We start from the raw sequence: 25,457 nt of genomic DNA, 5'->3' as shown, positions 1-25,457 counted from the left end.
AAGACAAATTGCTTCTTATCTGCACTTTCACCTCCATAACAAGGGCGGGGGGGGAGGCAGGGAGGAGGAAATAATAACTAAATAATGAATTGTGGACAGCTTCCATGATAGGAAGAAGGTGTGTTATACTACAGAGAAAGCCTTCATACATAAATCTGTCTCAAATGAATTTCCATGAATAAATAATAATTTAATTGTGTTCTCTGTTAAATACTTCTGTCTTCCTGTAGCTTCAAGGAAATTTGCAAATAGGGGAAATTCTAGCTTTGTGTCAGCTTCAGCAATTTTCCTTAGTCTGTAAGAAGGTAAATTTCGTCTGGTAACAGTATTGTTCCCTCCTGGGGGAGCCAGGTGTGGCTGAATATATATCTTTAAGCATTGCTAAACTGATTTACTCTCAGTGGATTTGTAACTTGCTGGAAATATATTTTGCCATGTGAAATATTTGGCAAGTAGAAAACTGAGTGTATAGCACATAGTCCGATATTAATCTTCAAGTTACATTTATATAGTCTAAAAGATTCACAAATTTTTGGCAGACAATTCAGAACACTGCCGTCTATCATGACGTAGTATGATCATACTTTAAATACATTCACATTTCAAATAGAGCCAAATGGTAACCATTACTGTAGACCTAGGTGTGAACAGTGTCGTGTGAAAACTGGTGAGTCAGTGAAAGTGCTGTGTTACTTTAATAGCTATTGCTGATAATGTAATAAAAGGAATGGGGAAACACAAAGGAGGCATGTACGGTTAGAACATGTTTAGCGTTAGTGGAGCTGACAAATGTCTGTCAAAAATGCAGAAAGGGAAAGGATAGTGAAGAAAGAAAAATTAAAACATTCCACAAACTTCCTATGCATTGAGAGTTGAAGACTGTGATAAGTAATATGAAAAATGAGTAACTGAACATTTACTTCCTACTTCAAGTACATATGTCATTACAGATTCTTCTCTGTGCTTCTTGATACTGATGGTTAATTAAAAGTACTGAGTTTGAGCAGGAGCTTGTAGGTTTTGATGCATGGAATTTACCACCTGCTTGCCAGCTGCATTTGTAAAGTTGCTGTAGATTCTTGTTACCTGAGGAAGATAGTCTGTACAGAGGAGTTGCCTGAAAAGCAGTAGACTGCTGCAAGTATGTTTGCATGTAGTATGAAGACCTAAGTGATTTGCTGTGCTATTTTAGCATGATAGAATGTAAACAAATAAAGATAGAAAAAGAGAAGCATATAGGACGTAAGTCAAAGTGTGTATGTCAGGAGGGGTCTGACCTTTCCTATGAACTCTGGGCATATTTCTCTTACAGCAGTTACACATACATACTCCTCACCTGTCAAATACTTATGGTGCAGTGTAGTACCGCATGTCAGCAAGGTCTGAAAGTAGCATAGTCCCAGAAATTCAGCCATGATACTTCTGAATTCAAGATGCCTTGCTCAGTCCAACACTGGGAAACAAAAGGGCTAGAAAATGAAGGTGTTAGAATAATCTGTCACTGTGGTGTATGTTATTGGAGGCTTTACCAACTTCGGCTGAATATGACCATGCTGATTGCCTGGTTATTGGATAAGGTTTATCTCATGAGTTAACTGCCTTCAGCATGATGTTTTGTTGAACACAATGTACATGACTGCCCACTGCAAACTTCAAAGTACCTGATGCATTGGCTAGCTAATAAATGTTGCTTTTATGTATCTGCTTTCTAAATTTTATAAAGATTATGCTTGACAAAATGTAGTTTGTCTTTACAGGATTATGTTGGTGAAACTCCTATTCATAAAGCAGCACGGTCTGGTAGTATGGATTCCATAAGTGCCCTTGTGGCTCATGGTGCGCAAATAGAGTAAGTGAGGTATTTTTTTGTTGTTGTTGATTGTTGTGTGTTAAGCTAACTAACTTAGACCAGTGAACCTAGATATACTAATGTCAGAAAGAAAAACCAAAACAGCAGGCACTTGATAAAAAGACAGCTAGACATGTTCAATTTTAATGAAGCCCACGATGTTTGCATGTCTAGTAATTGTTTTATTTAAGTTATACCAGTGTGCTATGTTAATACTGCATTTATATCTTATATATAGTAAAATAAATGATTACATTTCTGTCAGATGACCTCAAGTTGTACAGTTTATCTAGTCTGTAGTTAATTTTACAATAAATTTATACCTTGCACTGGTGAATAAAGAAAACAATGCAAAAGCAACACTATGTGCAAAATTGCATCTCACACACTCTTCACAGTTAGTTAAATACTGTTTGTTAGTATATTGTATATTTGCCCTGTTAACTTTTTTCTTTAAAGGTTTATGTACTCCAAAAACATTCAGAAAATCTCACAAACTTTTGCAACTTACAGCATGGACAAAATGGATGCAGTTTTCACCTAGAAATGTTGAGTATAAGCTCTATGGCTTATAATAATGTAAATACTTTAGCAATTTGTTTTAATGAGAAATACCTTTATCTTAAATGGTAATTAGTTACTGTATTTTAACCTGCAATATGAAACTTCTAAGTTGTAAGTGAAATAAGAATCATGTAGTTAATTTCTTGTTTTACCCTTTGGTTTCCATCTTACTGTTTTTGTAACACTGCCCTGACAAATCTATTTGTCCATAAAATTTAACTCTTTCAATAATAACATAGAGTATTCAGGAAGCAGAGTACCTTTTAAGTGAATAGTGATGAACAAATTGCTTTATATGGAGAGACTGCTTCATAGACAAATGATATGGAAATAACTTAGGCAGTTGTCTTGATTAATCAGTTCATAAAATCAGTCTCTTATATTTATAAAATCCTGTTTTGCACTCACATTCAGATATCTTAAGATAAACTTGGGTTTAAATTTACAGTGGAATTGAGCAAACCTTAATTATCATCATCAATTAGTATGTAATTCTCTGATTTTTACAAAGCATCCTACCAAAAGAGGAATTGTGGAACTGCATAAACAATGTGAAATGAGTCAGTTAAGAGTCTGCTGTAAAGAAGAGAATGTGTAACATCCATAGGACCTTAAAAATATGTAGCTGAGTAACAGGCAAGATTAAGGCTGCAACTTTTAACTTACGGAACTTAAATTTTGCTTTTTAAACATCGTATTTGCAAGCCATAGGCAAAACATTTCTGTAAAACTTGTGAGAGTGATATCTGCCTTTGACCAAAACTCCCTGCAGCAGAAGTAGCGTAGGTTTATAGCAGTTTTAGTGAACAGGAGATAATTTAAATTCTCAGTTTTCTAACTTGGAATTCCATCTGTGTTTTAATAGGATAGACTTGTCACAAGTTGTATAGGTAATGAAATACCAGACCAGGGATGCAAATGCAATAGGCTGGTGGAGACAACCCATGTTTAGTCATTTAGAGAATTTAGACTTGGCCCTAGCACCTGGGCAAGCTAGCTAGTGACTGAGTGAGGAATTTTTTCCATAGAATGTAGTTTCTACGCCCAGTATGTTGAATTAGGCAAAATCCATGTGTACAGTTTTGATGTTGATTAATTTTGGTTTATCTAGGTTTGAAAACTAGCCCCATATCTATAATGATTACATTAATCTCCTGATGTCTGTAACATTATGTAGATGCTCCTTTATTTTATGGCTTCACTTAGATGATAAGTATGGGGTTTGTAGCCATATACTCAAGCCCTAGTTTGTATATATTTTTGGAAATTGGAATCAACTATATATAGGACCAAGGCAAGAATTTTATTAAATACAGAACTAAGCACTATCTGGAACTAAAGTTCTGATCTGTACTGGTGGTGGATATGGCCCTTTTTAGTGGAGATTTGATCTTCTAATCTAACTTTTTCCTCTTTCTTCATACAGTTAATGTATCAAAATCAAGTTACATGGAGATGCAAATCTTCAAAGATGCAAAGACTCCAAATCTTCAAATACACTGCTTATACTTAATATTTACAGTATACATCAAATACTGCAGCTTCCCTATCTCTTTAAATAGGAAGTAGAACAGGGATGTAAAGTTTTCTCTATTACACTAGTAATCAGTAGTGTAATATTGGAAGAAATGTGCTTTCTATCAAAGTGATTACTGAAATAGTGCTGTTAAAAATGAAGTAACTTGGACTAGTATAGTCTGACATCAATGTTTACCTTATTCCTATTTTATTCACCCCTTTGGTTATATTGGAAACCAAAGAATATTTGCAGTAGGTCTAGTAAAGATAGAAGGAGGAATTTTAGTTTGAATAAAACTGCCTTATTTGAATTGTATTAGTTTACTTAATTTCAGGCTTGGTAGTATATTGCTTTTACATAGAAATATAGTATGTTGCAGTCTCTAAATTTCACTAAGTTGTTGCATTGTTTTCCTAATTGATGAGAGAGAATTTGGGTCTCTATTCCTGTGTAAATTTTGAGTAATACTTTAAAATAATACTTGTACCCTAGTGAAAATATTTTGATTTTTTTTGTGGTATTTACCTTCTCATTTTAGCTGAAGCATTTTCTGTGCACAGTATGTCCTACAGCCATAAAAATGGTTGCTCCACTAACTATGGTATTCATGGACCCTTGAAGAGGGGGAAGCAGGTGGTCACAATGTCCTCATATGAGTGAAAAGGTTTGCTGTGTAACTGACTTTTTAATGTGGATAGTACCTTTTAAAGTATCCATAATAACTGCTGGGTTTTCACTAAAAAGCATAATTATGCAATTTATGTATGGTTAACTGTGTATTATTTATTGTGGTGACAAACAAGTGTCCACAGCTCTTAATGGAGGAAAAGCCTTCTTGGTGCCATGTTTTGTTTTACTTTTTCACACCATTTTTGAAATGGGTCTTAATATAGTTACATAGATTGCATTACAGCATATATATAAATACAAAATTCAACTATAAACAGAGGACACTGTCAAATAAAAAGAAAAATCATGAGCAGATGCAGCTGTTAATCTTATTGATTTGAATTCTCTTCTGTTCTATGTCCATTTTCATGCAGTTGTGTATTATGTCTACTTATTTCTGAGCAAAAATGCTTCCGCAACTGTCATTGAGCAGCTGCGTGTTCCTTAGGGACTGATGTAAAGCTATGAGAGAAGTTTCAAACACTCTTCTTATCCCAATATAAAGGGAAGTGTTAGCTTGTGGGGCAGGATATGCACCTATTCAGTTGAATGGCAATACTTGCTTGCTTCTGGGCTTTATCATCAAGATGCTTGAATAGTAGCATAGAAAACTGTCAACTTCCCTGCCAGAAAACTTACGGTTTTCGGAAAGATTGGTTTGCATACCATGATGGGATGCTACAAGACAAGGATCCTTTCTGGTTTCTCACACTCTGGTTTCCAGGCTTGAGGAGAATAAGTGACGTGCTGGGATAAATATACTAGTACATCTGTTTCTACCAGATGACAGATTCATATCATGTTGTTGATCTAGTTTAGGCAGACACTTAAGCCACTTTCTCATTAAAGCTGTCTTGCATTCATTTGAATGCGTAAATTCACTCCTTCACTTCCATTTCTATAATGCCAAAAATGTCCTGGTTTTGGTTTTTAGCAAAAACTTTATTCTTGTTCTTTGGCAGTGGCTTAGTTTTGGTTATTCCTTGCAAATTAATTTCTCATATTGTTTTAAAAAATAAAATCATTATCTTCACAACTTCCATCTTCCATGACAGAAACTTCTCAAGTACGGATTTTTGTTTTAATGCCACTGGACTAGTCCTTTGTGACATGCTTGTAATAATTTCTGTTTGAGGTGAAGTCTGTTTCACATGTTTTATTGTGACCACTCCTACGATATCTCTGAGATGTCTTGACTTTTTTAAATACAGTCACATTTATTGAAGAGACGGAAGGATAATGGGTAGATTTCATGATGATAACACAAAAGTCAGCTATTACTTGGTGGTGTAAATCCGCATTATCTTTCCAGAAGGGCGAGGAAACTTGCATGGCCTATTCTCTTGAAGGAAGGGCCTGAGGGCTCATAGATCTCTTCCCTTAGTTTCTAGATTTCTTCCTGATTTTAAAAATATCTTAGTAAATATTTGTAGACTCTTAAAATTTCCTTGCTTTTCATACCTAGTTACCATAACTGTCAAACAATATTGAACTGCAGTCCATTTCTGTTGTTAACATTCTTGTCATGTGCCATTAATGTGTCACCTTTTTACTTCAGAAGCTGTACTACTGTATTGATTCAATGTAGATGAATCAACATCCTAGTTTCTTAAGGTCCTTAACCTCATCTTGAGAATAACCCTTCAGGTTCTTACTATTTTTGTTGTTGTGGTTATTGCCCATTAATTAGTGTGTTAGTAATATTTCTATAATCCTGTACTTTACAAACTCTCAGGCCACTTCATACATTACTATTCTTTCAAAACGTGATTGTGTGATGTCCAAATAGCAGTTAAACTTCTGAATTAACTGCTGTTGCTGCATTACTAGATAGTGCAGTATTGTTGAGGGAATTGTATTCTTTCATTGTATATAGCAAGCATTTTGTCATTGTATATATTACAAGCATTTTAAGAGTTGTCAGTGTAGTATTCATGTAGTGACTGTTCTGCAGTGTGGAGGCTGCAGATGTTGGAAATATTTCTTCATTAGGTAAATCCTTTCAGAAAGGCAAAGTCAGAGTTGTCTGTATATTTCAGTGGTGAAACTCTAATTCTCCACAAAATAATTACAAGTAAAGCTTACTGATTTCTTCCATGTTTGATTTTATGCTTGTGACTATGAACTAAAGTGGTAGTCTGGATTTAGTCTTGAGGAAAGGTTTGGAAATACTGAAGCGGGACATGTGTTATGGATAACTGATAAATCAAAAAGTGGAAGAGGCAGGCTCAGTCTTAAGAGTAAACCAGGACAAAAAAGGATAGTTTTCAGTTACAGCTGTTTGAGTAGTTGAGGCAAACTCTTACACTGAGTTCCTGTTCAGTTTGAGAGTGGCTTGTTAGTAGCGGGGATGGAATAACAATAGTTGCTGATGTGAGTTCGGAAATAGAGAAGAGTGTAAGTGGTTGTACTTTTTATGAATAAATTCTTTGTATTTTGTGACCTTTCTGGAACACAAAGTTCACAGGGTATGGGTCAGCTCAGTAGGGGAGCTTATGCATCTGTGATTTAATAGCACTGTTTCCCAGCTTCAGTTGAACAGATCTGGATAAGGAACACTGAAGTGTTACCAAGACTTCTAAATGAGGATAGCTTAGCTTTCTGACAGGAATGTTAGGATTTTGTTTTTGTTGGGAGTGATCTGCCTTCACATACGATACTGTGCTGATGTTCATTGTGCACCTTCCCTTCAGACAGGCTATTATTTTCTGTAAGATAAGCTGTTAGCAGCAACTGACACCTGGGTATGGTTAGGTTAGATGGAGAAACCGAAGTGTTATAAAACAGAATTTGGCCAGAGCAAAAGTTAGATATGGTGGAAGACATGAGGGTGCAGTGTATTCCCAAATTCAGTATTCTGATTAGTGCTGATGGTTAGTCCTGACATGGATGGTGATGAGGATACGTGTGAGTGCTTGATTTGCCAATACATTCAGACTGGGTATGTGATGAAAGAATTATTAATTGCAACACATTTGATTTAGTTTCTGCTGTGTTGGAATTTGTGATTTGGAATTTGTTTGCCGTTCTAGATAGTGTCTTTACTGAAAAGTTGGTCATTGTTCAACTAAAACCTTTGAACCTGGACAAAAAAACATTAAAAAGCTGTGGCATGGTGCAGAACATGTTCAGGTTGGTCAGAAAAGTTTGCTAATGTGTGTTGCGTGCTACAGATTACCAGCTATACCTTGTTGCATGGAGGCGTAAACTCTAGAAGAGCTTTGGCAGCTTTAATTTAGGAAAAACGATACTCTTCTGTTTCAGCCTCTGTTTTCTTTGTGTTTTGCCTAGTGTTGCTTGTATATGGCAAATAATTTTTTTTCTTTTAAATGGAGGAAAATACAAGTTGAAGAAAGTCTTGTGTGAAGCTCATCTAAAGTGGCTTTATGCACTTCAGCAGTTTCTTAATCCAGAAGATCTTCAGTCTGCTTAAGCAGGAGCATCAAATTACTTTTGTCACAAGAAAAAGTTTTCTGTAGTTTGATAGTCTCCCTCTCCACGCTTATTATGGTGAAATAATAAATCCATCTAATACCTTTAGTTCTTTTTTTCTTTTTTCCTCCCAAACTTTTGGCGCATAAATGCTTCAAAATTAAATTATCTCTTTTCTCTAGTTTTATTGCTGTGCTCTTACTGCACATGTTTCATGTACTAAAGATCTCAAACTATCTTCCACACATGGCATGTTTGATAGAAACCTTCTTTGCTTTTCTAATTCTAGGCTACTGGTGGTTTTCATTTGGTATATTTAGGAGAGATAACATGATGTTATTGCCTACTAAGAGGTGTCTTTGCAGACTCTGTGTTGCAGGGCTGTTCCATCTTTTCAAGTCAGAGTCTGTGTTGAACCTTTCCTTAATTGTCTGTTATAGTGCTTTCCTCACTAAGCAACATTATCTATGTTTCCTGGTCTGTTTCTTGAAACATGAATCATTTCTATAAAGTTGACTAGCAAAGTAACTCTTACATTATCTTTGGACTGAAAGTGGCTGCAGCACGAAAACAAGGGACTTAATTTTTGCTAGTAATCTAGGAAATACTCATTTTAATAGGGAAGGTCTTTTCTGTTACGCTGTCTTGCAATCAGATTGTTGTTTTAAGAGTTACCACCATCTTTTATACCTTCCTTTTAGTAAGTTGTGTCTAGAAATCATTTCTTGCATAGTCAGAAGCAAAGTCAGACCGGTCTATATTGTTGAGGCAGGAGTTGACTTGTGAATCATTTATACAAGAGATACTGAAAATTGAAGTCCACTGTTGGAAGTATTCCAATTTATATGCTTTAAGAAATACAGATATTGAAACAAATCACTGCTTGATGGTGATGCTGTAGTAATTCTGATGTTGCTTGCTATGGTTAATGAGATCATTCTTCTGCCAGCATTTGCTCAGTTGTGAGTTGAAGTATCTAGGAGCTCATTAGACCGCATAAATCATAGTGGACCTTGGTTTTTATTTGAAAAAAAGTGGCTTTGAAGAGAAGAGCTTCCTTCTTTCCAGTATATTCAACTCTTACAGATTTTGGAGGACGTTCTGAGAAAATGTACCATTGTTTTAAACAAATCTGAAATAACTTCAGCTGCCATATGTTTTGTTGTGAAATAAAAACTTGGCACCAACTTGTGCTTTTATAGATGCCCAGTATGTCATTCTAGCATGTATTTCAATAGCTCTTCCCAGCAGTGACAGACATCTGTTTAGTTAAGAGTATTTTCCTCTTGGGCTCTGGAAAAAAAAAAAAAGTTCTAAACGATTTCCCAACTTTTGTATTTGGACACCAAAGGGTTAAAACACTTAAAGTGTAGTGTTTTAAAATAATTGTGCTTTAGAAATTTTAGACTAGTATACTGATGTTTGTATAGGAAACGTGTTTTTTTTCTCTCTCACTGTGGGCATTTTAGTGTTCTGATTATTTTTTTTTTTAATTACATTTTTTTTTTTCTCTCTTTCTTCCTTTGTTTTGTTTTAATCCTTGTATCTGCTAATTTTTGTATAGGAATAGTTACTAATTCTTTGGAGATACAGCCTACTAAATTTAAAGTAATTGAAGCCATGAGTTGACCGGTAATTTTAATCCAGTCTATATAAATTTCAGTGAAGAACTGGCAAATCGGTTTCAGGATGAACGTAATAATGCTTTAAAGGCATAAAAGGCTTAGTATCTTGTTGTTAAGGTGGTCACATGATAATGGCTTACATATTGAATAACGTGCTACAGCACTGTATGTATGTTAATGTAACTTTTAATCTTAATGTTGCCTGCAAATATGTGATCCCTTATGATATAAGTTTCCTGTTTATGCACCATTGCCCGTTTAAATCAAACAGAAGATTCTGAAACTGTAAAAACTACACATGTCAATGTTTTACAGCTACGTAATTCGAATTGACTTGATTTTTTCAAGTAATCCTAGAAAGGGGGAGCATTCCATATAGAAACTGCTGAAACTGCCACAGGTGCTTCTCCGAAAACCTTACAGTTGTGGCATTGAATGTTCAGTATCGCTTCCTTTCTGCACACAAGGCATACTGTTGAGGTATTTGTTGCGGTGATTGGTTTTAATGCTAATCTAGGAATTCAGATATAGAATCTATAGATTTGCATGCTTTGCTTACCCTAATTTACAATTATCTACATTTTTATTTGTAAACTAACAATAGTTAAGTTGAGATCAGTGGTTTTTAACAGATATTACATTGATGTACAAAAACTGTGGTTTATTTTCTGAGATTGTCGCATGGCATTAACAAAAACACAGTAAGATATAGGTGATGTAATCACTATTTCAAATTAAACAGGGGAATTTTTTTATGTATGAATGGCTTTTTCAAAAATATTTACTGTTGACTTTTTGTAGCAAACATTTGTTTTGTTTTTCAAGGTATGTGACATTATAAGTGGTAGTATTATTTCAAATGTATTTCTGTGTTAAAGAAACAAAGAAATGTACTTGCTTTCCCCCTCTAATAAGTATAAAAAATCCAAACTATTGAATCAACTAAGAATGAAGTTCTTTCTAAGTCATTCCTTATAAATGTTAATTCAGTGTGAGAAGCCCAAGTCTTCATCTCTTCTTCCTACACAGCCTTCTAAGAGTAAATTTTGTAACTTCTCTTGAAGTAAGTCTTTCAAACCACGGTAGTTACATTTACACAATTCTAAGTTTCATTTTATTTTATTTTGCTTGTTTTGATTTGCTTTTGTTTCATTTTTTACTTTCTGTAACTTAAGCATACTGGGAGTGTCCTGAATAGTTTGCCTCAGATTGTTTTTTCCTTCAGTGAACTTACAACAAATTGTGGCTAGGCTGAAATAATAGAAACATCCTCCTAAACCAAAGCTGAACTGCAAGTTAACTTATTCTTTCTGTACAACAATCCTCTTGTGTCAGACAACATTCATCTCCTTTGGTTTTAAACAGCAAGTTAAGTACAGTTAGAGCCTTTTGAAAAGCATTTCAGAAGAAGGAAATCTAAATATGTGCTTCATCAGCGTCCTCTTCATAAATTCTGTAATTTGGTATCAGTACTTTCAGATGAACAGGACCTTTAAAATGGGAATTTTGATTGTCAACCTAAGGGAGAAAAACTTTTTTTTTTCTTCAATGAAGGTCTTCTTCATGCCAAGATTAGTCAGTTTGGAAGACTGCCTGTGGCCGTTGTTTGATGAAAGAAGACAAAAGTGTTATGAGAGTGTTTTAAGCACTGTAGAATAAGTGTATATATAAAAGTTATAGCTTAAACTCTTTATTAAACAGTACACATTTTTAGTTTATTTATAAAACACCTGTCACTACAGAACAATTCAAGTGTTAAATGTAATCTGTCAAGAAACTTCCAAGATCACCTACATCTACCCATCAATGTCCAGGCTTTCTTCCAGTTTTGTGATGGATTTTTTTCTATTTAGAATAACTTTGTAATATGAAAATACATCTTTCCAGTTGCTTTTGTCTTTCTTCTTCTGCTTTGGAGTTAGCATCTCATACTTCTGTACTTTGAGGAAAGCACCACGTCTTTATCATTCTCAACTCTTGGAGTTATCCTACAGCAAGGCAATAAAGGAAATGAAGGCAAGGCAATGAAGGTAGTAAGAAGAAGCTGTATAATTCTCATTTGTTTCTAGTGATAAGGATTATGTGGGAAGAGTGAATAAACTATAAAGCAGAAGAACTACTGCCAAGTGAAAGAATCTTAACAGGACTCTTGATTTTCAAGTACTTGTATTGCTTTGGAAATGATGCAGGGTATGTGTTTTCTAAATGTAGAGTGAATGGACTTTCTGACCACTTTCCAAAACTGCATTTAGTTCTGGGTAAGGTTAAGTAAGGAATTTTTTTCCTGTTTGTCATTTCAAGCTTTCATGTATGTTCTTGTCAGGCGGAGGTTCCAAAAAGGGAATTGTATTTTCAGAGCTTCAGTTTTCGGTGTCCTTTCTTCAGTTTTTCCATTTGTTCCTGTAGCTGGACTGATCACCTTCGGAGACACCTTCATTTTCTGCTTCGTTTTTGGTTTGGTTTGTTGTTTTTTTTTTTTACTGAAGACAGAGGAAATTTACTTTTTTGAGCACAGCAGTCTGTTTCAACAGCAACTAGGTCAACTTTTAGAAAATACTGTACCAAGTTAATGAATATTATTTAATAAAAGACTGATTAATTATAAAAATGCATGTAACGCTTCAAGACCTAGCCTGATTTTCGTTTCTTCAATATGACTTCCTTTCCATTCTTCCACACCTTCCTTACTTGTACCTTCTTCCCTTGTAAAATTGTCTTTGAAAAATACAAATCTATGTGGCTTATTATTTGCCTAATCATATTTCAGAAGGATAGCCTAGATCAGAAAAAAACTCTGAAAAGAAACATGTTTGTTCTCATGTTCAGCATCTTTATTGGAAGAGAAAAGAAAAAACAAAAAACAACTCCCCCAAAAAAACAAAATCACAAAAAACCCCAACCAAAACAACCAACCCTACCCACAAAACTGGCAGGAAATTTCCTTACTCATTTTTAAATTCTGAGTAATGCAGTTACAGAAATAGAGCTGTCACACTTGCTGTATCGTTACCAGTAGCGAAAGGGCAGCTTGCCTAAAGATTTAATACCAAACTGTGTATTCTGAGCTTTGCACCTTCTGCTATTTCAAGTTGTTTAGGGTAAAGGATCAAAACTAGTACTGAAGGGTTTTTAACTTACAAAAAAATCAGAAGATGGCTGAAAAAATATAAATTATTCCCCCCCTGCCAAGAGACATGAAATTTTGAGTTATTTCCATCTATGTTGTCCAATGCTTTACACTTTCTTTCCCCCTCTCTTGCTCCCCCCTCCCTTTTTTTTCACAGCTCAGGTCTTGGAATTTATTTTGAAATGTAATATCCTCTACCTAGTTAAATCCTTTTTCTTTATATAGTCAGCTGTGAGAAATGAAGAGAAACGCTTTTATAAGGAGCATCTCTAGTAATTGAAGTACTTGGAAATTTACGTAAATATAGTGATTTGGATTTGAGTTTCCTGCTTGTGATTTTTATTTTTTTTTTAACCATGCAGGCCATGTCATATATAGTTTACTTAGTAGCTAAATGAATCTTCAGTTGCTGCTCCTTTTTTTCATTTAATCTTTTATATATAATTGAAGTTCGTAACCAAGGGCTGGCAGAGGGATTGCACGTAAGAGATTGAACTGCTCTTTGCTTTATGTGTCGTTGGGGCAGTGAATGATTTTTACTTTCAGTCCTGTAATGGAGTCTCTTTATACTAATGGCTTCTATATTCTTAGCTTATAGACTATTTTGAGGTAGATCCTTCATTTTCAGACTAGCAACATTTGGAGTAGTCCATAAATATTGCAGACCTAGTAATAGATGTGTTCCCATTTCCTTGTAACTACTGCTGTAACAGGGGTAATTCTACCCCAGCCTCAGATTAGTGCTTTTAAAGAAAAGTCTAGTAGATGTCATGGAATCACAGAATGGTAGGAGGTGGAAGGGAACCTCTGCAGATCATCTAATCCAACTTCCCTGCCAGAGCAGGTTCACCTAGAACAGATTGCACAGGCACCCAGGCAGGCTTTCAGTGACTTCAGAGACAGAGACTCCACCACATCTCTTGGCAGCCTGTTCCAGTGCTTCAGAGCTAACTACTCTCAGAGTAAAGAAGTTCTTCCTTATGTTTAGACACTTTCCTGTGTTCAAGTTTGTGTTCCTGTCCCTGGGTACCACTGAAAAAAGGCTGGCCCCATCTTCCTGACACCCAGCTTTTAAGAATGTATAAACATTGAGATTCCCCTTCAGTCTCCTCCAGGCTAAAAAAAGGCCAAAATCCCTCAGTTTTTCTTCATAAGACAGATGTTCTAGTCCCCTAATTATCTTTGTAGCTCTTTGCTGTGCACTCTCAAGCAGTTCTATGTCCTTGAATGGGGGAGCACCAAATGAGGCCTTAACCAGGGCTGAGGGCACAGGATGTTAGGGGTCGGAAGGGACCTCCGCAGCATTGAGTCCAACCCCCCTGCCAGAGCAAGACCATCGAATCTAGCACAGGTTGCACAGGAACGCATCCAGATGGGTCCTGAAAGTCTGCAGAGAAGGAGACTCCACAACCCTTCTGGGGAAGCCTGCTCCAGTGCTCTGTGACCTTCACAGGGAAGAAGTTCTTCCTCATGCCAAGGTGGAACCTCCTGTACTGCAGTCTATATGCATCACCCCCCCATCACAGGGTGCAACTGAGAAGAGCCTGTCTCCTCCCTCCTGACACCCAGCCAGCACTCAGACATTTACAAACATATATTAATGGGGGAGGAGAACTTCTGTCCACCTGCTTGCCACAATCTCCTTGATTCACCCTAGGACACTAACAGCCTTTTTGTCCACAAAGGCCTATTGCTGGCTTATGGTCATCCTGTTGTCGACCAGAACTTCGAGGTCCTGGTATTTAATCCATTCAGGTGCTCCAGAAGTACTGTGTTAAGATGACAGTTTTCTGTTACTCAGAATCTACAGTAATGACAGTGTTTTTATACAATTTGGAAGTGGATAGAAGGGAAACTGCTGTGATACTTTTTTTTAAGAGTATTCTCTTTCCTGTTTTCTACATATGGCTAATTGTTAGCCTTTTTTTTCTTGAATTACTTGCATTTTGCTATGATCTACTATAGCACAGCTAGGTCTCGCTTGCTTTTCTGTTGCCAGTGATGGATTTTGCATCAGCTGAAGAATTGGGTCTTTTTCATCTATTCTGTTTTTGAGCATGTGGGACTTTATACCAATTTTGTCATCTTCTCTCCTCATTAATACTGGAATGCAAGCCTATTTAACTGAAATTTCAAAGGATTTGAAAGTCCCAGAATAATCAAGCTTTGATTAAATTAATAGAAACTGACAACTGGATATAGAAAAGATACACAAATTAATGTTCCAACTGAAGGAGTAGAGGGAACAGCTGTGTTTTCTTTTATAGCAGTTAGCCAGCCAATTCCTATTGTCACTGAGATCCTGTAATCTCCCTTTATTTGATTGGACCTTTATTTTCCTCTTTTTTTTCATTACTAACGTCTGAACACAGGAAGTTCTCTTGGAATTAGTAGGCTAAATTCAAACTCAGATTTTTAAGAGAGACATCTTGAAACCCTGAGAACCAAGAATGTTATTGACTGGTTTGGGTTGGAAAGGACCTCCAAAGGTCATCTAGTCCAACCCCCCTGCAGCGAGCAGGGATGTCTTCCATTAGATCAGGTTGCCCAGAATCCTGTTGAGCTTGACCTTGAATATCTCCCAAGAGTGGGGCCTCAACTACCTCCCTGAGTAACCTGTTCCCAGTATTCCACTGCCCTCATGGTAGAGAACTTCCTCCTAATATCCAACCTGAATCTACTCTTCTCTAATTTAAAACCATTGATCCTTGTCCTGTCACTACAGGCCTTTGTAAACAGTCGCTTTCCAGCCTTCTCATAGGCCCCCTTCAGGTACTGGAAGGCCACTCTTGAGTCTCCCTAGAAACTTCTCAGGTTGAACAACTCCCTCAGCCTGTCATTATAGGAGAGGTGTTCCAGCCCCCTGAGCATTTTCTATTATATCCATATGTTTGAGTACCATAAAAACCTGTGCAGTGATTCCAGGGCACGTGTAGAGCAAGTACAGCTTTGTGTACCTGTTAAAAGTAAGCTGTTCAGGAAAAGGTGGGAAGTTGATAGATCTAAAAATAGAAAAGGTTATTACATTTAAATCTAACAAATGCTAATTTAAGGTTTATTTACTTTATTTCTTAGAAATGTTTTCTTTTTCCCAGAGTTTGGTCATGTAGCCTTACACACTTGCATTTTACTACGTCTCCAGGTGCTTCTATCAACTTAAATCAACATTCCTTCAGGAATTGCTGCCTTAACTGTAGTCTGTATTACAAGCCATTCTTCAAAGCAGAGTTGTTACTCCGTAATTACTTACTCCTTGAAGTTTTATTAAATTAGGTGGTCAAGCAGTACCATATTGTTTTATCTTTGCGTAACTTTAATTTGTTCTTGGTTAGATTTCCTTTACTGTCCTTTTGTGGTTCACAGATTTAAAAGGGAATTCAGAGAACTGAGCTATTCTTTTTGACCAAAATGGTATGTTGTAATTTAAGTTGTAGTTGTATTAAGTTATTGTGTCCATTTACTATGCAATCAGAGCTACTAGAAGAGCATTGAGTGTTAGCTAGCCAGGAACTCACCAGTCTGTCTTGTTTGGAAAAGGACTGTCATTACTTAGCGGAATTTCTGAAACCAGAATCTGCTCTTAAAATGGGAACAGAAAGGGCAGAAAGACAACACTCTGAAGATTCAGCAAGTTCTATACTCTGAAGATTATCCTAATACTTAATTTCAAATACCCTTTGTTTATATTAGTCCCATTAATATACTGCTTACACTTGTCACACAGAAGTGATTACTCTCTTTGCAGCTATCTTTTAGGTATTTGAAACTGATAGGTCTGTGTCCTTTGACTAACTAGATTTTTACAGTCTTCTAAAGTCTTATTTTCTAGACCACTCTTGGCTGCTATTCCTTGGATTTTCACTAATAGTCCAAGTAAATACCAACTTGGAATATAGTAGCATGGAATGAAATTAGCCTGAACTAGCCTAACAGTTTTTTCTGATTCTGTAGTATTTTGACTTATTCTTCGAAATTTCATGTCATTGAGCCGTATCCATTAATGAAGTTAGTTTTTCTGTAATACTTTCTGAAGTTCTTTCTGGTCTCATTTCTATAGCAAATAAACTGCAGTGATCTAGGAAGGAAAACTGGACTTTGTTCTCTGTGTGAGCTGGAGTGAGTTGTTTTCAATTCCATATAAATTTCAATAGAATCAGGTCTGTTAATCTTCTGAATTCATATTCTGCTGGCTAGTCTGTTTCTGAATTTTTAAGTAATGGACTTGTCTAAACTGCTGAAGCTAAGAGATAAAAATTCTATTTTCTGACAAGTTACATCTGTCTGGAAATGCATTAAAAGCTTAGGAAAGATTTATTGGCATCTTTCACTTCACAGTCTAGTTTTGTCATTTCTAGCCCTCTTGTCTCCACTTTAATGCACTTACAAAGTTATTCTGTATTTCTAAGCACTCCTTCAAATTTAACCTCTACATCACTTACCTGATCTCATTTCTAATCTCCTTGACACATTAAAAGATTCAAAACAGTACCATTCTCTTGTGCATGGAGAAGCCTTGGTTCAAATAAGAAAGCAAGTTTCAGCACTTATGATGTCACACACTTTGAAATGAGAAACAAACCAGGAAAAAAGTATAAGCAAAGCATAACTAAGTATAGCGTCTTGATCTATCTATCTATCTATCTTTTTCTATATATGTATATATTTTATTGTTAGGAAGAATAGTGATGATGATGATGTTACTTTAGAAACTGGAATGCCATGGACAATTGCCAAGTCATGTTAAGTTTATTTTGAGTATTTAATCTTTTGCTCAAGTTAAAGCAATAGATTGCAGTATAAACTGCAGAAGATGGGAAAATTCAAGGCTTGAGTTAGTCTGAAGTTTATGTAAATACCAGATGCTTCAGACTACTTTAGAATAAAGCATTTTGAGAAGTTTAAATAGGAAGATGGGGTTTTTTTAGGGCACATAGTGTATTGATTTTATTTTAAAGTGTATTGTCTCCCAAATCTCACTTAGAAGCCAGATATGTTAGTTATAAAATTAAGATTGATAACTAATTTCTTGATAGAAATTTGCTAAGTGTATGTTTTCTCTCATCACCAACAGATAGATAGTCAGTAAGGGCAGCAGCAGCAACAAGCTAGCCTGATGAATGAGTGTAATTCAGTTTCTTTGTATTGTACAGCTTGAGAAATGCCAGTGGCCTGACAGCAGCAGACCTTGCACATACCCAGGGCTTCCAAGAATGTGCCCAGTTTCTCTTGAACCTCCAGAACTGTCACCTGAATCATTTCTATAGCAATGGTACCTTAAATGGGGTTCATCAGAATGCAGGTCCCAATTCATTCACTGGTGGGACAAGACGCAAGAGATCCTTTGAAGATACAGAGTGTGCTGGAGTGAAGAAGGCTAGAACAGAAGGTAAGACCCCTAGAGGTAACAGGGGTGGGATGATAACTGTTGCCAAGAAAAGAAAATAAACATTTTAGGCTCTTCAGAGTAAATGTTGAGCACTGTTGACAAACTCGTGTACAAGTGTAAGTTGCATATTAACACGAAAAGCAGATGAATACAGTTACTCCGTGCCACAAGATCCTAATTCTCCCTGTCACCATCTTGGTGTGTTCAGAAGTTTCTATTTCCAGAAAGTGCTAAAGTTACATATGCCAAGAATAATATGTGGAGGAGTAGATGCTGAAATTGGCTTCTAGTCCTTCCTTGATTCCTTCTCCTTCACAGTTCAAAAACTGTTTGCTAGGTAAGACGGATGAAAGAAACTTAATGCAAAAAGGTTTCTCAAATCAAGAGGGATTATGTCTGTGACATTAGGTTAACATACCTTGAGTTTCCAGAATCACATTCCAACTGACACCTCACATGAGGATGGAAGAATAGAATGAGCTTTAAGGAGTCCTGTTCAGCACAGAGGAGACTGCTTCTTCCTCTGCCAGCAATGGTGTGATAGTACAACCTCAAATAAATTTTTTTTGGTGGCTATATGAAATTTTTTCTTTTATGTCTTATAAACACATTGAATAACATAAGGAATATATTCTGCTTCCTTTCTGTTGGTCATTCCAGTAAATTCATACTAAGAACACAGCGTTGTGCATTCAAAACTTTGTATCTTTCTCCTATGTCTAGCATCAAGAAAGGGAATTCAAAGGTCTTAATTAAAGATGCTTTTCACAGTTAAAGGTGTATATTGTTCTAACAGATGTAACTTCCAGTAAGCCAAATAAAATGGGTTCAAGGAGTACTTAATTCCAGATAACAAGAGGGAAATTTAAACCCATGCGATGTTTCTAAACATGACATGGACAACATAAATTACATCAGTATTGATGCTCTGTAGTATTTGCTTTAGTACTTGCTAAACAGCTACCATTTGAACTGTACTAGGATAACAGGTCTTAACGAGGTATTCCATAGCCAATCAGAAACAGGATATGGTAACCTTTCAGTACCCAAACAGGGCCTACAAGAAGACTGGGTTTACAAGGGCTTCTAGTGATAGGAAAAGAGGGAATGGCTTTAAACTAGAGCAGGGCAGACTCACACTGGATATTAGGAAGAATTTCTCTAAAGTGAGGGTGGTGAGGCACTGGGATATGTTGGCCATGGAGGTTGTGGATGCCCCCTCCCTGGAGGTGTTTAAGGCCAGGTTGGATGAGACCTTGAGCAACCTGGTTGAGTGCAAGGTATCCCTGCCCATGGCAGGAGGGTTGGAACTGGATGACCTTAAAGGTCCCTTCCAACTGAAATGATTCTATAAATCTGTGTTACTTTATGCAGTGGGTCTAAACGAAACAATTGCATGATGGAGAAGGGTACCTATGAAAGTAAATGCAAGACTACTTTTCAGGAATAACGTCCATAAATAGCTACATAGAATGAGAAAATTAAATGGTATGCAGATGCCTGTAACAGCTACATAAAGATGTCTTCAGTGCATTCGTGTTCTGTTACAGGGAGGCACTGCTTGAAGTCAAAGATAATATATTTGGTTTTGAAGAGCTGTTTCTTCTGATTGTTCATAACTACTCATCTCTTAGTTTCATAAAATAGCTTCATATGTTGTATTTGCTCACAGCCTGTGGGAGTGACACTGGGCTAGCTGTTCGTGCACATGTTACTGTGAAATAGCCATGTCTGCATTACCTTTCATCATGAGCAGTTGGTCCAGTGGTTAAGTTAGACTGAGCAACTCGTTAGACAATATGTTTGAATTGAACAAGATCTAAGCAATTACAGAGTTCTTGGAGGAGCAGAGTAGGCATACTGGTAGAAATTTTTGTGACCTTTTTTACCAGTATGACTTTCGAAGACCTTTGCAAACAAAGCTGAAAGGTTTGCTCTGTTTGCTTGAAGCTTTTTATAGTAATGAAGATAAGCATTCCAACTACAGAAAGTGAAATTTCTAATCTGACATGTCTGCCCTCAAAGGTAGCAGCAGCAGTAATAACTATCACATCAATGTAAAAGGTGTGTTAGGGTGCTTCAGGTGCTCTGTAAACAGTAGAGCTGAATGATGAAAAGTCATCAGTACATCTTTGGACCTAGTATTTTTAGAAAACAAGCCAAATTCTTTGTCAAAAGCTTTTGCTTTAATAACAAAAGTACTCATCTATTTGTTGGCTGTGTTTTCAAGTTTGCACAAGTGACTAAACCTGACTTTCCTTTTTTTTTTTGTAATCAGCTTACAGCTTTGATGGCTTAATACCAGAGATGAATGGAGGAGTTGAGGACGATGCTGACAATATGCACATTGATAGAGAGTTTGCTGTTGTATCAGGTGGGAGTGGACAGTTTCCTGTTAACTACAACAACACTCAAATGGTTGAAGACACCAAACAACAGGAGAATTCTTCTGTTGGACCCAAAGAAATTGAAATATACACTGTTTCTGCAATGCAAACTCCTTGTCGTTGCAAGAACCAATATGCATTTTATTTTTAATTTAAGTATAAAACTTAGTCCTTTATTTTTGCACATTGTTGTCTGGAGTCTTGGAAACTATTGTATTGCTTTAAGACCCATTATATTGGGGATTTATTAGGTATCTAAAATCACCTGTTTCACACAATACTTTGTAATGGTGAAAGAGACGATTTATTACTATTGCAGATAAACAGAGATCCACAGTGGCTGTTTCAACTTTTTTAACTTGAGGCTTGTATTACATTGTGCCTTGCTTTTAGTTGGTATAATTTCAGGTTAAAGGAAATTTAGAATTTATCTAGGTTATTCATTCTAGGTTATTTATTCTGTTCATTTAATTTTCATTAAATAGATTTAATTGTTAATAAGAAGGCTTGATAGGGAAACACATTCTAGTGCTTATGTGGCTTTGAAAATTAACATGCTATGATGCAACTATATTCAAAATAGTTCAGATACTATGAAGAATAGTCTAGATATATGCTGTGTGTCCAGAGTCTGTTCAGACACAGTGACTGAAGTGCAAGATCCTGCTGTGGGATTTTTAAATGTAGATAAGGCTGGACATAAAAAGATCATAAACTAGTATTTGCATCTGAAGTACCTTGGAAAACAATTTTTGTGTTTCCTACTGATCTTCATGAAACTGTCAAAAATGTTACTAGTGTTAATGGATATTAATGCTCTTAAGTTTTTTAAGGGCTGCTTAGTTGAAATGCTTTTGGTAAGCCCAGGACATGTACAGCGTTTTGCTTAAAACTGTTTTGGGTCAGCTTTTTCCACGCGCTTTGTAACTGGAGGCGTGGAAATGATAATGCATTATTACCTTCAAAAATTGATTCCTTACTTTAAGTTTTTCTGTGATAAACCATGTTTGTGCTTTGTACCACGGATCAGATTCGCCAAAGGGAATTATAATTGATAGATATTTTAATATATTAAAAATAAATATGTATACATACATATATATATATAAAAAAACCAGTACTTCAAAATTAGAAAGTGTGCTTATTTATGGAAAAATGATTGTCTTTGATAAATATACTCTATTACTATAGGTGCTAATTTTTAACAAATAATAACACCTTATAATTATTATTAGAATTATTCATTACCTAGTTTTACATACTAGCAGTAGTACCATCATATTAAATTGGCAAAGCCCAGCCTATAAGGATCTGTTTTTAAACAGTTAAAATTTTGCACTTTTCAGTTAATAAATATTAGATTAAATTCTTTTGGTGCATTTTTATCACTGAAATAATAGCTTTGCTGTCTTGCTGGGTTTGGAAATTTTTTTTTTCCCCACTTTCAGTAAGAATTTGTGGTTACTTAGTTTAGATCATGTGGCTATTTTAAACTTGTGTAGGAACTAAACAGGAAAGCCCAGTTCATTCAATGAGTTACAAATGGAATGTGTTTCTCGGCATTATGTGTTGCTGTGTGTGAAGTGTCAGTATCATAACTCATATTTTAAATAATATCCATGCAAAAGAGAACCAGAACTTGCAATTCTTCCTTGTCAAACAGTGGTACTCATTATGTGTCACTTACACAGGAGCCCAATGTTTTACAAATGGGGGAAGTTGGCAACAGACTTCCCGACTTGAATTGGAAATGCACAGTAAATGCAATCCTATTCTGCATGTAAGTTTATGCATTCATGTATACATAAACATATGTGCACATATCCAAGGCTCAGAGCAGAATATAAAATCTTTAGATGTCACCATATAGGTCTGTAGCTTTATGTTTGCCTTGCTCATCTTTACCAATATAGATGTAAATTTTCGATGTCCTTTACCAGTAGGTGTTTTTAAGGCAGAATATATCGTGGTACTTTGAGTACCACTGCAAAAACATGCTTCAGACATACTGTTGAAATTTGTTATAGAAATAAAAACTAATGTACTAATTACTAAACTTAATGGAGAAATTGCCTTAAAACAGTTGTCAGTGGGTTTTGCATACACATTTTGTTTCCTGCTACTAGTCTTTTGTAGCCTTCTGTGCACCCTGCTGTTGCTCTTGTATGGCATTTTGCATATGGATTGTACAGATGCTATTATAAACTTAACCAATAAATACAAACCTGCCTGGTATGTTACCTAGCAAGTTGCTAGATAAATTGAAGTACTTGCTGGTAAAGGAACTTTGGAACATTTTATATTACCACTCAAACATAATTGGGAGTCATATAATCATTTTGGCTGGAAAAGACCTTTAAGGTTGAGTCCAACCATTAACCAAACGTCTTCATTTGACCTATTTTGCTGGATACTATCCTATGAGAGTTACCACTAGAAAGAAGTGGGGGGGGGGGGGAGGAGCAGCCACAGATAAATTACAGCTGAAAAAAAGAAGAAAAAAAACCCAGACAAAACAAAAAAAGAAACCCAAAACCTAGCCTTTTGCCCTCTCACAGGTCCTCAGGTCTCGTATGTACCTAATCTTTCATTGCAAGAGGGCGTTACGGTTAAGGTGGAAAGATGCCTTTTAATCCACCTTTCAAAGCACTGCCCAGAATGTTGTCTGCTACAGTTTTATTTCATACAGTTAAATGAAGAAAACTCTGAGAAACAATACTGTCCTTGCAAAGATTAATATAGACATATTTACACACTGAATGTAGTTGGATAGTTGCATTGTCAACGTAAGAATCCACACTACAAGCTTACCAGTCAGATGTTATGACTTTGAACTACCTATATTGTTATAAATAAAAAAGGGTAGATTATTTGCAAAGCCATGTATGGAAACATATTTTATATAAGCAGAATATAGTGGAGACATTTTGATGTATTTCAATTTATTCTTAATTGTTGGTGACAGGTGTATTTCTTAATGCAGATATGAATAGCAGTAGCCCCATATTGAATGCACTGACAAATGGATGTGCCATCAATGGACATTTGGATTTCACCGCCGCACAACAGCTCAGTGGAATGGATGTCAGGCGTGAGGAGTGTTTAACATTAACACCTAATGGAATAATTCCTGGAATAACTTCGCCCAGTAGGCATCGAATCCATAGCAGTAACAGCACCGAGGAACCAGAAAAAGCCATGAATAATTCCACCGATATGTGTGGATCTCTGCATCTGAATGGAAGCCCCAGCAGCTGTGTTTCTACCCGACCCTCATGGGTGGAAGATCCTGGAGACACTTTACACTATGGACACTATCATGGGTTTGGGGATACTGCTGAAAGCATCCCTGAACTGAGTAGTGTTGTTGAGCATTCCAATTCTGTCAAGGTCGAACAGAGATATGACAACACTGTCCTAGGCACAATGTATTTGTATCATGGTTCCTAGATTAATGACCTTTGTGTCGAACACATATTGACATTGCTACCAAATGATCCCAGGGGGATGAAATCCTCACATAGCATTAAATTTGAAGATTGCAACTTATTGCTATTTTTACACTTTGTTTATATGAAAAGTAAACCCTTAATTTGATAGCCTTATACAATAGTTGTAGTTTGTTGCATGTATGGGGCTTATTTAGTGATGAAATAGGTGCTGTTACGATGGAATGTTGTTTGGTTTGTTCTGTTCTGTTTTTATTATGGGTTGTTCTGATTTTGTATTTTTTTTATTTCTAAGCCTGTGAACACTATCCCTTTTTAGAGCTGTTTTCCCTTTTATTAAAACAATGTTTTAACTGAATTTTGTGAAGAAAATACTACTTTATGTGCATCACTTAGAAGTAACGGTTTTTCTTTTCCCTATCTTCTGCTGAAGCTATGGTAGCAATATCAATGCCAGCTATCACTATGCAAGGTTGAAAGTGGCAATCTTCTGGAGCTTCTCTGACTTTCTAGTTTGTACATTTCTTTGGTATAATTAGATGTGCATCTTTAAATTTTTTGAACGAGTTGTTTAAAAACGCAGAGACTAAATTGGAAGAAGTGACTGTTTGACTTCCCGTAGCGTAGAAGTGCTTTTCATTGTTGTTGGACTCCTTGCATTATAGAGTGGGAAAGTGGGCTGCCTTTGTTGGGTGTGTGCCTCAGGTTAGTTCTGAATTTGTGGCAGTTTTTCTTTGGCTTCTCTCCTTTATATGTGTGCTTGATATTTTACCATAGCTCACAGACTGGAGGCATGTTGGCACCGTTCTGCTTTGTACGCAGTTTAAAATAGCTGTTACTTGTTATAGAGTTTGCCAAGTCAAAATATTTGAGTTTGACTGTCTTGGATATACATTTATTGTCCTGGTTTCTTTAACATATGCTTTGAAATGTAATGTTGTGAATTCTTTGGGCTATGCTCACGGAAAATACATTGTATTTAAAGCTTAATACACAAGTCCAAAATCCATGTAAGTGCACTATATGAGCACTAATAATATAAGTTGCTGCTTTGTGTTCTGATTAGTGAAGAGTGGGGAAGGATACGGTAAATGAGGTAAGCCTTCTGAATTGTGTTGAGTTGTTTTGGGGTTTTTTGGTTCTTGTTTTGTTCAAAAAGGGACCTTTACAAATTGGATTTAAATAAAAAACCATATTACATTGTATCTGAATATTTTGTGTAGACATTATTATTTTATTGGTGATTGAGCAAATCTGTACTAATTTTTATATCACATTTCTCCATAATCTTTGTCATTGTAACTGTGGAATTTCTTGATTTTATCAGTATGCAGAAGCAAATGGTAACAGCCCAATAAGCTCTCCTTGACTGAATTACAGAATCACATACTGGATGCTCTGTGTTGGAAGGTTGTATCAGTCCTGAACTCTAAAAATGGGTTAAAATACT

At 36.0% G+C, this 25,457-nt stretch overlaps 1 protein-coding gene across 2 annotated transcripts in view; it reads left to right on the top strand.

The window, feature by feature from the left end:
• The window catches only part of ANKRD10 (ankyrin repeat domain 10), a 38,440-nt gene extending 13,222 nt beyond the window's left edge, over positions 1–25,218 (top strand). The window contains exons 3-6 of one of the 2 annotated variants that reach the window (XM_068171124.1): positions 1,758–1,849; positions 17,936–18,171; positions 20,450–20,545; positions 23,542–25,218. In XM_068171124.1, the coding sequence (XP_068027225.1) occupies positions 1,758–1,849; positions 17,936–18,171; positions 20,450–20,545; positions 23,542–24,008 (891 nt within the window). In that variant the 3' untranslated portion in view covers positions 24,009–25,218. Of the gene's footprint in view, positions 1–1,757; positions 1,850–17,935; positions 18,172–20,449; positions 20,546–23,523 lie in introns of both variants that reach the window. The other variant, XM_068171077.1, reaches the window with a different exon arrangement.
• The last annotated feature ends 239 nt before the right edge of the window (positions 25,219–25,457 follow it).

The sequence above is a fragment of the Melanerpes formicivorus genome, unplaced genomic scaffold (genome assembly GCF_026170545.1).
Source record: "Melanerpes formicivorus ecotype bairdi unplaced genomic scaffold, bMelFor1.0.p_v2 SCAF_1, whole genome shotgun sequence".
NCBI classification, from domain to species: domain Eukaryota; kingdom Metazoa; phylum Chordata; class Aves; order Piciformes; family Picidae; genus Melanerpes; species Melanerpes formicivorus.
This window is presented reverse-complemented; position numbering and strand designations above follow the sequence as displayed.